This window comes from Lycorma delicatula, chromosome 9, assembly GCF_047948215.1.
Source record: "Lycorma delicatula isolate Av1 chromosome 9, ASM4794821v1, whole genome shotgun sequence".
In the NCBI taxonomy this organism is placed as follows: domain Eukaryota; kingdom Metazoa; phylum Arthropoda; class Insecta; order Hemiptera; family Fulgoridae; genus Lycorma; species Lycorma delicatula.
In genome coordinates, this window is record NC_134463.1 from 6,615,267 (window position 1) to 6,630,073 (window position 14,807).

The 14,807-nt window shown below is 30.4% G+C and overlaps 1 protein-coding gene across 1 annotated transcript in view; it reads right to left on the reverse strand.

The window, feature by feature from the left end:
- Window positions 1-237: 237 nt before the first annotated feature.
- Wdr81 (WD repeat domain 81) overlaps window positions 238-14,807 on the reverse strand; it is a 91,128-nt gene continuing 76,558 nt past the window's right edge. Inside the window, exons 24-29 of the mRNA XM_075374748.1 lie at window positions 11,100-11,188; window positions 9,900-10,107; window positions 7,123-7,413; window positions 4,433-4,582; window positions 3,633-3,739; window positions 238-469 (exon numbers count right to left, since the gene is read on the reverse strand). Of these exons, the coding sequence (XP_075230863.1) occupies window positions 238-469; window positions 3,633-3,739; window positions 4,433-4,582; window positions 7,123-7,413; window positions 9,900-10,107; window positions 11,100-11,188 (1,077 nt within the window). The remainder of the gene's footprint in view (window positions 470-3,632; window positions 3,740-4,432; window positions 4,583-7,122; window positions 7,414-9,899; window positions 10,108-11,099; window positions 11,189-14,807) is intronic.

Consider the following 14,807-nt stretch of genomic DNA (forward strand, 5'->3'; position numbering starts at 1 on the left):
ATAGTGAACAGCAAGGCCAAAAATAGTGAAAAAATGTATTTAATACTTTTTTTATTATTTTCTTCATTAATCTATTTTTTAATGAACTTTCCATCCATTACTAAAGAATGGACATAAAACTGACATTTTAAGTCAATTTTTCTATGCAATTTTCATACTTTCTTATCATTATCAATAAATTTCTGATATAACTTCCAGAAATACAGTATAATATGGTATAATAAATACAGTACTCTTTTAACAAAGCAGACTAATTGCTCCAGTGTCAGCTCCAAGCAATAACATCCTATTTAATGGAAGTAATTCCATAACATTTAATACACCTTTTAATGTATCAGAACGGAGTCTTGTTGATGAAAATGATGCATTAACATCAACAGCTGTGTGAACACCTATACGGTTTGCTGTTGTTCCAGATATTAGTTCATTACCATAAAGAGCTAAACAATTGAATGGTTCAGTAGGACCCCTGTAAATAAAAATAAAATTAAAAAAACAGCTTCTTTTTGCCAATTTTAAGTCACACTGTCTACTACTGTGGCATTAGTAATAAATAAATGTGATCAGGATGAATTAAAACTGTAATAAAAAAATTGTTTAATCTTCTGAGACCGGTTAATTATGAGTTTAGTTAATGGTAATTTTTTCCACACTTTATACCCTGCAATTTTCCAAGAAGCTCTTCTCTGATATGTAAAAAAATTTGGTAGTAATAAATATAAATGTTATCAAATAATTTATTTGTTAAATTAATAATTTGATTACCTTACCCACTTATAGCTAAAAAGGTGTGCCTTATAAATTTGGCATCAACAAATGAGGAATTTTTTTTTTTGAAGTAGACAATTAAAAAAGAAAATATATTTTCTGGTGATCTGAAGACTCCCTCCTTGAATCCTCTATAGGGTGATCGATCATTTGTGTGACTGTATGCACCCACATGGTTGGTATTTTAAAAAAAATTAATATCTATATTGGTTTTGAATGTATTACTGACATAAAAATTCATCATTGAACCATTGTGAAGTCTCTCTAATCAGTAATGAAAACGACTATCAACAATGGGAAGTGGTTGAAAATAAAGTGGTTTTTAATAATTATAGGAAAATTCCCAGCAGTTGCTAAAAATATATATAAAAAGTACGATAAGATCAGTTCAAACCGAACCTTTTCTTACAAAAATTTAATTGAATATTTATAACATTATGTAATTAATCTTCTTCAAAATACTCTCCTGATTGTATACACTTTTAGCAACATTCCTATATTGAGAAGTAACTCTGGAGCGCACTTTCCAAAATAGCCTTCAATGTGTTCTGTGAACTTTCTTACAGACTCTATTGTCTTCATTCTTTTAATGGAAAATTTAATCTTCGAAATAAAAAGTCAGCAGGTGCTAGGTCTGGTGAGGCAGGATGGTGAACAAATGTTTTGTACAAAACGCACAAATTAGCAGCAATGTATAGGCGGTACATTGTGTTGGTAGAGGAACCATGAGTTTATCAAGGTAAATCGAGGCCTTTTCTTCCATGCATTACTGCAGAGTTGTGAAGTCAGAAGTGAATGACTTCTAGATAGTAGATGGCTGATTGTCCGTTTTGAAGAAGAAACTCATAGTGACAATAGACAACAACTTTGATGTCAAAAAAGACTATCAATATCACCTTTATGTTTTAACAATTTTTGTGTGACTTTTTTTCAGTCTCTGTAACAATTTTCTGACTCACTGATAACTTAGAATTTGTTTCTACATCATACCCATTCACTTATGTCTCAATGTTGATTATTATCGTCAACAAGAATCATCATTTGCACAATTAAAAAATTCCTGACTGCTGAAAACTTCCTAATCGCTACACAATTATCTTTCTGTTCTTGTGTCAAGAATGAAGTTATTGGCAACACAATGCATTCCTAATTATTCAATTAGTTTCTAATGACATCAACTCACTGAAATCCCAGTCTCTTTTGCTATCTTCACTGTTAAACCTCGATTGATCCCCCCCAATAAATTCTTCACTTGCGCAACATTCATTCATAGGATTGTGCGACTCAAAGTTTTCCTTGTAAACTTCTTATTCTTGTAAACTTTATATGTTTTGGTAAAATTTTGCAAGCTCTAGACAAAATTTCATTGCAATTCTTTGTTTATGCTTGTCACATCACAAAAATCACAGAATACACCACACAACTACTTTGAATGAATGCTACGTAAAAACTAATCTCTGTATTCATATTAAGATGGTGGGGAATTGCTTGTTAAATCTTACACTACATAACTATGCAAAATGCATATCTCAAAATATCTCTACAAATATCAGAGAAAAAGAGTTTCTGTGAACAGCCCTCATACTCTATATATAGTAACAATAAACATTATAATATTATTAAAATTATATAAAGGCTGAATTTCAAAATTTTAATTTAGCTCTTTAAAGGAATAAAAATTAAAAAAATACTTTTTAATCATTTTTAGAACTGCTCACAGGTGCTTAAAGATGCATTACAATAAAATATTCTACATAAAAAAAAGTAATCAAAAGTTTCTTCGGTAACAATACATTTTTCAAACACATCATATATAAATTTAGCATCTTTAAAAAACAGATTATTAATAATTTAAATAAATATAAAAAATTCTGAGTAATAAAAAAAAAGTGAAATAGGTAATAGGGTGCAATGTTTGTGTTCTGAAATAACTTCAGACGATTAGGTATATAACTATTATATATGTATAACTTATTGTATAACTATTATACTATTATAATGTGAACAGGATTTGCATTACAATAGTACATGGGGATTTTCTGACCCGCAGATATAGACATCATTTGTGTTAATTTTTCCACCAATATGAAATCATGAGTCATCATTAAACATAATATCAAGAATGTTGTCATCTTCATGCTACAACATTTTCATTGGGAAGTCGGCATGCAAAGTGTAGTTGGTTGGCTTCAAAGCCTGTAACTGTAAATGGTATGGATGTATATTTAAGTGTTTCCTTAAAACATTCTACACTGTTGCCAACATTGGTAGTTTGCAACTGGCCTTCCCAAGAGATTTAGGACTATGCAGGAAAGGTTCCCTGACATTTTTAACAGTTTCTTTAGACCTTTGGCCATCCTCAACTCTTCCCTTTACATAAAAATCCGGTTGTTTTAAACTGATTATGCCATCAACGAATGTAATTATCACCTGGAAGATCACAATTTAACCTTCTACAGAAAGCATGTTGATCTGTAATTTCAGACTATGTTTTACATATTATACTATTATAGTAATTTGCTATGTTGTATGTAAATTACATATGTAATTTACTATATGTTTTACATAGTCATTTGTGACAAGTTTTACAGCTTGTTTATTTAACAAACTGTAAAACACAGAGGCATTCAATTCAGGAGTTATCATCTTTGATATTGGTGTTGTTAAGTAGAAAAATAGGGAATCAATCTACAATGATATGCACAACTAAAACTGTCCTATTTGCTCTTTGATTCTATCTTTAAATCAACACTCAATCAAGAGATATTATAACAAACAAAAATCTTGATTTCTAAAAAAGTATTTTATGTTAAATATATGAAGTTACTGTTCTATTAAATTTTTTTTTTTACAAATATACTTACTTTAAATTAAACAGAAGTTTCCCATCAGAAGCACTCCATGCAGAAACAGCAAGATCTACAGATGAACTAATAAACATATGGTCGTCCATTGCAACCAACTGTAAAATCTGTAAATGAAAACCATTTTGCATTTAACAAATAACAAAACTTAATGCTAGTGTGAGAAACTCATAACTTTTAATTGTATTGATGATTATATAAACTAAGCATACTCTTAAATTATTAAATAATAATAATAATAATAATAATAATAATCTGTGTAAAATTTTCAGACAAACTTCCTACAAAAGAAAACGAGGAAACATTCTTCATCTTTCATGATTACATTTACATTCAGAGTTTACCTTCTACAATTAAACTCAATTCACCACCACCTGCTGCAATTCAACAATATTATCTCAAAATCATATATTCCAGAGCTACTTTCAGGTTATTATCTGTGAAAATTTTATATTTCACAGCAATTTTGATTTGATAAATTATCTAGTGATACACTGGATACAACCATATTAAAAAATTAATTTATTAAAAATATGAATGAATATAGTTATTTTACTTACATTTAGTAATCTAAAATATCAATATAGTATCTTGTGCTAACTTTATTTCACTTTGCAACATTTTAGAACAAATAGAAAATCTGTATCAATAATCTGTGTAATAGCAGATCTGTATACCTTGTGGAAATCTTCTAATAAAGTAAAATAATGCTATAAGATGTTACTTTCCAAACAATTTGTGATAAAAAAAAATAATGCTTCTGAGTTTTAATAAAAGTAAGTTATTATAATAAAACATACCTCGCCTTCATGTCCACGCCATGATGCTATAATTGTGCCTGTACGAAGGTCTAAAATAGTAAGATACCCACTGAACTGTCCTAATGCTACCCAGTTTTTTCCTGGAGATACAAGTATGCAAGAGAATGAACTAGCAGGATTTATAGATACCTGAAATAAATTGAAATAAATCACTGAAGTATTAATTTCCCTTTAAAATAATATATTCTATTTTTAAAGATGCCTTTATTCCCTTTTCTTTTCTAATGGCAGTATTATACATTTTACCTTTAATCAGCTTATTGGGTGGATAAATTTATTTTTAAAGTGGTCAGATATCAAAAATTTGATTTTATACAATCCTAATTGCTAGTCATATCTTGTTATTGACATAGTAGATCCATTACTTTCATTACCATATTGTAAAATGTTGTCAAGTAGTAATTTTTATAAATAGAATGCTTACAATTCATTCTAGTATACATTGTAGAGTTAAAAATATTTATCTAGCAGCAGTAGACAGTCATCTTAAGGGACATCTCTACTTTGATAAATAGTAGCATTGGTAAACGTTTTAAGACATTTTAAGCAGATCTAAAATCTGCTTAACTGAAATATTAATTACAAAATTTAACACATTTGGATATCTAGCACACAATGTAGGAAAATACTCAAACTGAGTGTTTATGCTTGTTTATGAGTGTTTATTTTCTGGCTGTTCATGCTTTGATTCCTTGAATTAAAATCACTGTTAACAAGTATAAAGCTGGTATGTTTTATTATGTTCTAAAATCCTTTATTTACCAGTTACGGCTAGTGAAAGATTTTGCTTGAATTTCAGCTACCCTAGTGAAATAAGATCTTTCTGAAATTTTTAGGATGTTAATTAAGGGACAGAATTACTGATTTCATATGGTTTTTACCCTGATGATTTGAATAAAATGGGTCCCAGATCCGTATCTAGTAGTTTTTGAGAAATCTGGGGTGAAACCAATAAATTGAATAAAAAAACTCTTGTTTTTTATGTTTGATGTACAATAACTTTATTAAATGGGTAATAAACACAACTTGTAGAGGAATTAATTCTGAACAAAATGGTGTAAGATAAGTTGAATAAAATAAAGAAAAGTTATAAAAATTTGAATTTTATGTAGAAACAGTATATTACTACATTTGTCAGAAAAGTACTCATTTAATGTAAAAAAAAAACAAATTCTTTTTGATGATATGAAAAATTTGTAAAAACAAAATTTACTGTTAAAAAATTAAAAAAATGACACTCCATAATCTGTTTATATTATACTCGTACTTCCAACTTAATTTAATTTATTTATTTACTTGACTTCTGTTGCCATAAATGTCCTGAAGGGCATTAAGTAACCTACTCTAAGTATATACAAAGTTTAAATATAAAAAAATATTTCAAGATTCTATAATCTACATAGAAAATAATTATGAAATACCATGTGGTTCATCAGCAGGTCACAAGATCACAAATGGTTGTATTTTAATAGAAGTAATAAATAATACTTGTAATAAATACAAGTCACAACACAGAACATCAAACCCAATAAAACTTTCTACTGGAATTAAGTTAAAAATATAATTAGGTATATATTAATATTAAAATCAACAACTTGTATAACTGGTTCACGATGACTAACTCAGCTGAATTATAATTTTAAAGGGTTGACAAATAATTGTTAAAATGAGCTCATTTTAAAATGGTAATAGGCTCTTACAAAAACTGTTTTATACATTCAATGGTTTTGTTGAAATTATAAAATATTTCAACTCACAAATTTTTTTCAATGTCTCCATTGAATATTTTCTTAGAGATTTGTGTTTCTTCAAAATAAACTTCTTTTATAATAAATTAATCTAATTTATTATAATAAAACATAATTTAATTTTTTTTAAATAAGAATAGATGTTTACTAAATAGAAATAGAAATACATATATTATCTATATATTCATTACAGAAACTGTAAAAATACTAAATGGGGAGACACAGAAAAAATAAATTAGAAATTAGAAGAAATATACATTTATACATTCCTTATAATCAAGTAAATTAATTATAATAATTTATTTTACACATAATATAAAATTAAAGAGAAAAAGGTTAGATAGAAACTTTAAGGCAAAAACACATTCTTTTATCAATGTAGATACAGAAATATGCTGAGAAAGATTACATAATTTTATACTTTGTCCCTCATTCCTGAAAATGAAAAATTTTTCATATTAATGAGCATTTTCTCTTAAAACTAGAAGATTAATTTTATATTTAAAAAAAAATATATTTTTCAGTTTAATTAACTGCTACTATTAAAAAAGAGAAATTACCAAAATCATGTACACCAACAATTATATGAAAGAGCAGTCTGAAATGGTTGTAGACATTGACAACAGCTGTTTCATGCATTCATTACATTTGTGTATGTCAATTATAGTCACTGATTTTATATATAATTTGGTGTAAATTACGTATTTAACAATAAGTTCTAATTCAATAATTATACAGTCCACTACAAACTACAATATACAGACTGTTTCAAGATATTTAGTTTAAAACATATCTGAAGGCATGGGGAACCCTAAAATATTGAGATGATTAATCAGCTACCATAGAGAAAATGTTCCCTATGTTAACAATGTCCAAAAGATGGATTTTTAACAAGAAAAAATGAAAATAATATAAATTTACCTTAAGTTCATTTACAGAGGCTACAGTCCTTGCATCAATAGTTCGTAATGTAGTATCAGCAGTAGCAGCAAGAATACCAGAACTCGGGGCTGGTAATGGTTTCAACATATTAATAGGTGGTAACTTTGAATCGCTTTGAGATACTAAACGGCCAACAAATGGATCCCAAAAATGAATACTAGAATCACTTGATACAGCAAGACGTAATCTTTCAACAAATCCAAGTGCTAATACACCTTTCTTATGACCAGTATACGTCCACTGACAATGTGAAACAGCACTTCCATCACCCTAACAAAATAAAGGTATAATTTTGTAAAATCAAGACTTACATTCAACATGTAATTAAAGTAAAGTCTAAACAGAATTATAGGTTGGATCTTGACATCACTTTTTTAAAAATATAATTTCAGAAAAATTATGTAGATAAATAAAATAAATTTATTGTCACCAAAAATTGAGATATAAAAATTAAAATAAAAGCAATTACATAAAAATTGCCATTTTTAAAAAAATCTTTGTCAGAAAAAAAATTTATATTTTCACCAAAATGATAAAGATTCCCCATTTAAGTAAAAATCATGAGTGAATTAAAATAATGGCTTAGTGTTTTATGTATAAATTATATCAACCATTTCTTTTTTTTATACAGATTGGAGAAATATGATTAAAATAAAATTTATATTAAGCAATTTATCAATTTTTAAATAGCTGAATTTTTAAAAATTAATTATGTAATTCAAATTAAAAACATGCATATTCTGTATACATTAGTAAAAAAGCTGACAATAAAATTATTATACTCTTCTAGGATTGGTTATTTATTCTTATGTAGTAGAAAAATAATGATAATAGATTTAAAATCAATTTGCGGGTGAAGTTTACGCTGCTTCCTTATCTTAACCCCCAACCAGTCATATTCTGAAGCAGCATGGAGCGTGTACAATCAGCACATCACAACATCCATCATTAATTATGCATCAGAAATCTAATAGCATAAAATAGGCATAAGGGATTGCAGAATATCAGTTTAATTTTGAATGCAAAACATGCATCTGGTGCCTTTATTTAAGTTTTTAAGAGTACAGATTCATTGAAAATATAATAATAATTGAAGTTTTGGTTTTTTAATGTGTAGTAAAACTGTGTAACTAAATTTTTTTGTTCCAATTAGATTCTTATGTAAAATCGATACATTAGTGAAAAAATTAACTGAGCTATCTACAACCAGTGAATCGATTGGTAAAAAGACAAGACTGTATGATGACAGTTATTTAAAACATGGTTTTACCTCATTGGATAGAAAGCCAAGTGTGTTGTTTGCTTTCAAGTCCTCTCCAATGAAAGCTAAAAGCCATCAAAATTAATTCAAACTTGGAAACTAAACATATGGATCATAAAAGCATTTATGATCTTATGATTTACTTTACCCGCTAGGTATAGGTAATAAGAGTCGCTAGGAAAGTAAATTAATTGGACTCAGAAACAAGCAAAGAATTTTAACACTATTCATAATTAAACTTTTGAACATTTCTATTATTTCCCCGCCATTTTGGTGCAATTTTAAAATTACATATAAATTATTAAAAACTGAACCAGCATTTTCTCATAATTTTTAATATTGCAAAATCAGATTATCAAATTATATATATTGTACATAAATGTAGTACATATCTGGTATATGTACGAGGCACATTCATAAAGTAAGGGCTGTCGGCTTATATTTAAATATTAGTGGGTCTGAACACAGTTTCACGCATGCAGGGCCATCTATCAGCTATTTACAAAGCCACTTCAGTTGTTGTTTTGATTCAGTAGTGCCCATGATGTGATCGAAAACTGTAATGTGACTGGCGATTGATGATTAGTGCTCTGGTTGATGAATTTCCGCATGTTGGATGCACTTCTATCTACACAACTGTTACACAAAAGCTCGGATATCACAAATTGTGTGCAAGGTGGGTACCAAAAATGCTCACTAACCAATACAAGAGCAAAGAATGTGCAGTGGACAAGCATTTTTGGTCTGATACCAACAAGATGGAGATGATTTGTTTTCCTACATTGTTACGACAACAAGACATGGATATCCTACACCAAAGCAGAATCAAAACAACAGTCAATGCAGTGGTGCCATTCAAGTTCCCCAAAACTGAAAAACTTTAAGCAATCTCCACACTCGAGTCAAAAAATGTTGGCTACAGTGTTTTGTGATGAAAAGTGTGTCATTTTGGTTGCTTCATGGAACGTGAATCAACAATTACAGCTGTTGTATACCACGAAATTCTTACCAAACTGAGATGTGCGATCCAAAATCGACAATGTAGGAAACTGTCAACCGGCTTAATCCTCCTTCACGACAATGCGTGTCCTCACAACGCTACCTTAACCAAGAAGATTCCAGATTTTCAATGGGAACTTTTTGACCACCCTCTACACAGTCCCTACCTTACACCTAGTGACTACTTCCTCTTCTTGCATTTGAAAAAGTGTCTTGGTGGACAACGGTCTGAAAACGACAAGGAACTCAAGACTGCCGTTGTCAACTGGTTCAATTCCCAGACAGCAAACTTCTATGCAGAGAGGTTAAAGAAACTGGTGCAGCATTACAAGAAGTGCTTAGAATTGAATAGCGATTATGTGGAAAAGTAAAGTAGATATGTAGTAAACTAAAACTGTAAGTAAAAACCTTTTCTCATGAGTTAATTTTTTTAATGACCAAACAGCCCTTACTTTATGAATATGCCTCATATATTAATACATATATATATATTTACCTGGCTTCTTAAAGACCACAGCTTAACAGTCTTATCTTGACTAGCACTAAAAAAACTATTTTCATTATCAAGCACATGAAGTGCACGTATTCGATTAGTATGACCACCAAAACTTTGTAATTTTATCTGTTTAACATTGAACCTATTATCTTTTCCAGATCTTCCGATTTCATGTTCCCAATATGCTAACCAATTCCCACGTAAATGCCTGTAAAAATAATTTAAAATCTCCATTTTAACAAATAATTTATGATTCTTAAATACTTTTAAGTACAATAACATTTGTAATAACATTGCAGTCAGCATAACCTTGTTTGTTTTATTTTTCATTAATTATATACACTTATTCATTGATAAAAACTGTTGAATTTGTTAAGCGGCTGACAACAACACACAGGCTTGTACTGAAAACATTTAATTTTAACATAAATAAATAATTACATGAAAAACAATAGACCTTTTCTTTTTGTTGTAACTCCTCTTTCAAATACTTACAATCTTATAATGATGACTAAAGAAAACTTGCAAAGATAGTTTTTAAGGAGTCAAAAATTAGTAGCTAAACTATATGTTTTATAATAAATGACTAAATATCTATTTTTCTGTAAATGTAAATGTAGAAATATTCAAACAAGCAAAAAGGTTGAAATTCAGGTTGAAAAACCTGAATTCAGTTAATTGTAGGGAAGAATAATGTAGCATTTACAATATTAAACAGTAGAGCTGTTTTAGGTATGAAGCACAACTGATTGATGCACATGGTATTCTGCAAGCAATCTAGATATCTATACAACTTAATTAATTTTGGATTTACAGACAGCTGTGTTCTTTAATCATGTAGCAAGTGAAACATCAAATCAGTTGAATTTTATGTTTCTGAATCATCAGGATAGGATCATTTGTTAATTAAAACTTAACAACAGAATAGTAACTAAAGGATATCAACAAGCCATTAGCATTAGAATACAACATGTGGTCAAGTCTTAAACCGACTGCCTTATACAAAGGAAGATGCTGATTAACTGCATCACACTACTGAAGAAAAATTACATTACATGGAGTCAAATGCAGATCATATTAGAAAAAGCCTAATAATATTAGTATTTGAAATATTGATGTTAAACTAAAAATACTTACAGAAGTATCAGAATATAATATATTAATAGTTATAAATAAATTAAGATGTACAATATAACTAACCGGCTTGAATTTTCCATTTTTTTAATAGCAAGCCCTGCATCTTCAACAACTCCCAATACTCCAGGGCTACCAGACTTTGATAAAGGTTCCTGAAAGAAAAAAAACAGTTATACAACCATATTATTAATCTACTTTTCTTTATTTCTACAGTTATGGTCTAACATGTATTTTTATATGCATATTATAGCAAAGAAGATGAGATTAATGTAGTGATAGAAAATAACAGATCCTTGTCACAAAGTAAAATAAAGACATTGATTACACTAGCTGGCAGACTAAAATAAAAACTTCTTGCACTCAATTTTAACAGAATAAAATCTATTAACCCTCAAATTCAAAATTTACTGCACATTAACACCAAACAAAAATCAGTTCCATTTATGAAATTATTTCTTCTACATTAAAATATAATTTCATTATAGAAAAAACTATTGAAGCTGATCTTTACTAAATTATCTCAAAATACCTACATAATGGGTAACAAAATTTTACAAATCAAAGAGAAAAAACCATAGAATTTCTAATGACCAGGTTCTCTAGTCATGAACTGACTAAAGGGATCCATAGCAGCTTAAAAAAAACAAATCTTACTTTTTAGACAAATAAAAAAAATTAAACTATCTTAAAAAACAAGGTAGGTCTTGAAGTATCTGAACAGATAGTACAACTTAGAATCAAACCGTATGAATATAAGTAGCCTCATGTTTATACAAATTAATTTATTGTATTGAGTAATATATGAGAGGTGGATTAAAAAATAAGCTGCACCCTTGCCGTGTTCTTGAACAGAAAGGGATATATTAATGTCTAGTGGTGACAGCACTGGTTGTGTTGTTGTTTTCATGATCCCTAGGTGAGGTATATGATGAGAATGCATTGTCACGCCCCATGATCACAAAATGGTGCCAAATGTTCAGAAACTAAAGAATAAATGTGAGTGACAAACTGCGTGCTGGACGCCCTTCAAATGCAAGCACAACAGGTAACACAGAACACGAGAATGAAATGATCTTGAGTAACCGGCGCATTAAAGTTAGAGACATTCCAAGAGAACTTAACATCAATTATGGTAATGTGTTTGAGATTATTCACAATCAGCTTGGTTGTCGTAAGATGTGTGCACGGTGAGTGCCACACAAGCATCAATGTTTTGTATCTGCCTTTTCTTTTCTTCCACGTTACTTCAGGACTGGTCCACAGTTTTTGAAACAAATCATCAGAGATGAGAGCTGGGTGCTTCAATATAACTCTCAGACTAAATGAGCATCACATGAATGGAGGCACAAAAATTCACCGCAGCCAAAAAAAGTGAAAACATCCCCAAATGTTCGAAAGGTTATGCTGACAGTCCTTTTCAATTCTTAGTGAGTTGTTTGCAGTGAATTTATGCCCCAAGAAACAACAATCGATGCCGATTCTTACTGTGAGACTTTAAAAAAATTGCATAAAGCCATTAAAGATCGAAGACCTGAAAGATTGAGCAATGGGGTCGTTTTTCTTCACAACAATGCTACTGCTCAATCAGCTCATGTGACAAAGGAGTCACAAAGGACTCATTGGTCTCATCCACCTTACAGCCCTGGCCTAACACCCTGTGACTACTAGCTGTTAGGTCCCCTCAAGCGAGACCTATGAGGGGAGGGTTTCGCTAATGATGATGAACTGAAGGAAGCGGCCCTTAAATGGTTAAAGGAAATTGGACGAAACTTTTATGAAAGTGAAATTGTAAAACTTGTCACAAGGTATGAAAAGCGTTTAGAAAAACTTGGTGATTATATCAAAAAATAGATAAAAATATGTAGTTTTTTGTTTAATAAAAAAAAAATTGTCATAAATATGTGTTTTTCATATAGGGTGTGTAACTTACTTTCTGATCATTCTTCATATAAGCAATCTATAAAGTGCCTCTCACATGTTTGTATGTGTCTATGTTGATAATCAAGTTGTCACAGTAGAAGTTTTATTCTTAAAACTATGAACCAATGTGTCACTAGTCGTGAAAAAAATTGATTAATAAATACGGTCAATAAACTTGATGAGACATGTAATGACAGTTACATAAAGTTACAGATAGTTTATGGCACATCAGAAGGATTGTACGAATATACTCAAATTTATGAAAGTTATAAATGTTTTACACAGAAAATCATAACAGATAGAAAATCATAATAGATAATAGAAAAACAAATGGTATGGAAAGACAACCAGCAAAAGAGGAAAAAAAAATTAATTTTCATGAAGATAAGACAGAAAATCACTGTTAGTTTTGAAGTTATTCTATTATAAAAATCACTTTTGTACCTGACTGCACATTCCAGTTTATGATAGATTATGCAGTTATAATCTATGACTTAAGTCAATCTATGACTTAAGACTGAATGATTCAGGTTGAAGGATGATGATGTTGATATAATCATGATGCAACATTTTTTTATTTTTAATTACATTTTACATTAAAAATTATTACTGCATTAATCCTCCTCTATGAATCATGAGACCTTGCCGTTGGTGAGGGGGCTTGAGTGCTCAGGGATACAGAGTAGCTGGACCGAAGGTGCAACCATATCGGAGAGGTATCTGTTGAGAGCCAGACTAAGGAATGATTCCTGAAAGAGGGCAGCAGCTCTTTCAGTAGTTGTTAGGGGCGTGAGTCAGGACGACTTAAACGGCCGTATCAACATCACTCAGTCCTCTGAGTACTGCGCAGCTGAAAGCAATGGAAAACTACAGCTGCTTTTTTCCAAGAAAATGTGGCTCTCTGCATTTTCACATAGCAATAATGGAGGCGCCTTCCTTGGTAAAATATTCCGGAGGTGAAATAGTCCCCCGTTCGGATCTCCGGGTGGGGACTACTAAGGAAGGGGTCACCAGAAAATTAAAAAATAACATTCTACAAGTCGGAGCGTGGAATGTTAGAAGCTTGAAAAAGGTTGGTAGGCTAGAAAATTTAAAAAGGGAAATGGGTAGGACAAATGTGGATATAGTAGGAATTAGTGAGGTTCGGTGGGAAGAGGAAGGCGACTTTTGGTCAGGTGATTTTAGAGTAATTAACTCAGCGTCAAATAATGGGCAGGCAGGAGCAGGTTTCGTGATGAACAAGAAGATAGGGAGGAGAGTGGAGTATTTCAAAACGCATAGCGATAGAATCATTGTAATAAGGATAAAATCAAAACCTAAACCGACAACGATTGTTAACGTCTATATGCCTACAAGCGCCCATGATGATGATGAGGTAGAGTGTGTATACGAAGAGATTGATGAAGCAATTAAACACGTAAAAGGAGATGAAAATTTAATAATAGTTGGAGATTGGAATGCAAGCATTGGAAAAGGCAAGGAAGGAAATATAGTGGGTGAATACGGGCTGGGTAAAAGGAATGAAAGAGGGGACCGACTTATAGAATTTTGCACGAAGTATAATTTAGTAATTGCCAACACCCAATTTAAAAATCATAATAGAAGAATATACACTTGGAAAAAGCCAGGCGATACTGGAAGGTATCAGATAGATTATATCATGGTTAAGCAAAGATTTAGAAATCAACTCGTTGACTGCAAAACTTACCCTGGAGCAGACATTGATAGCGATCATAATTTGGTGATAATGAAATGTAGAATGGGGTTTAAAAACCTAAAGAAAAGGTGTCAGATGAATCGGTGGAATTTAGAGAAGCTTGAGGAAGAGGAGGTAAAGAAGATTTTTGAGGA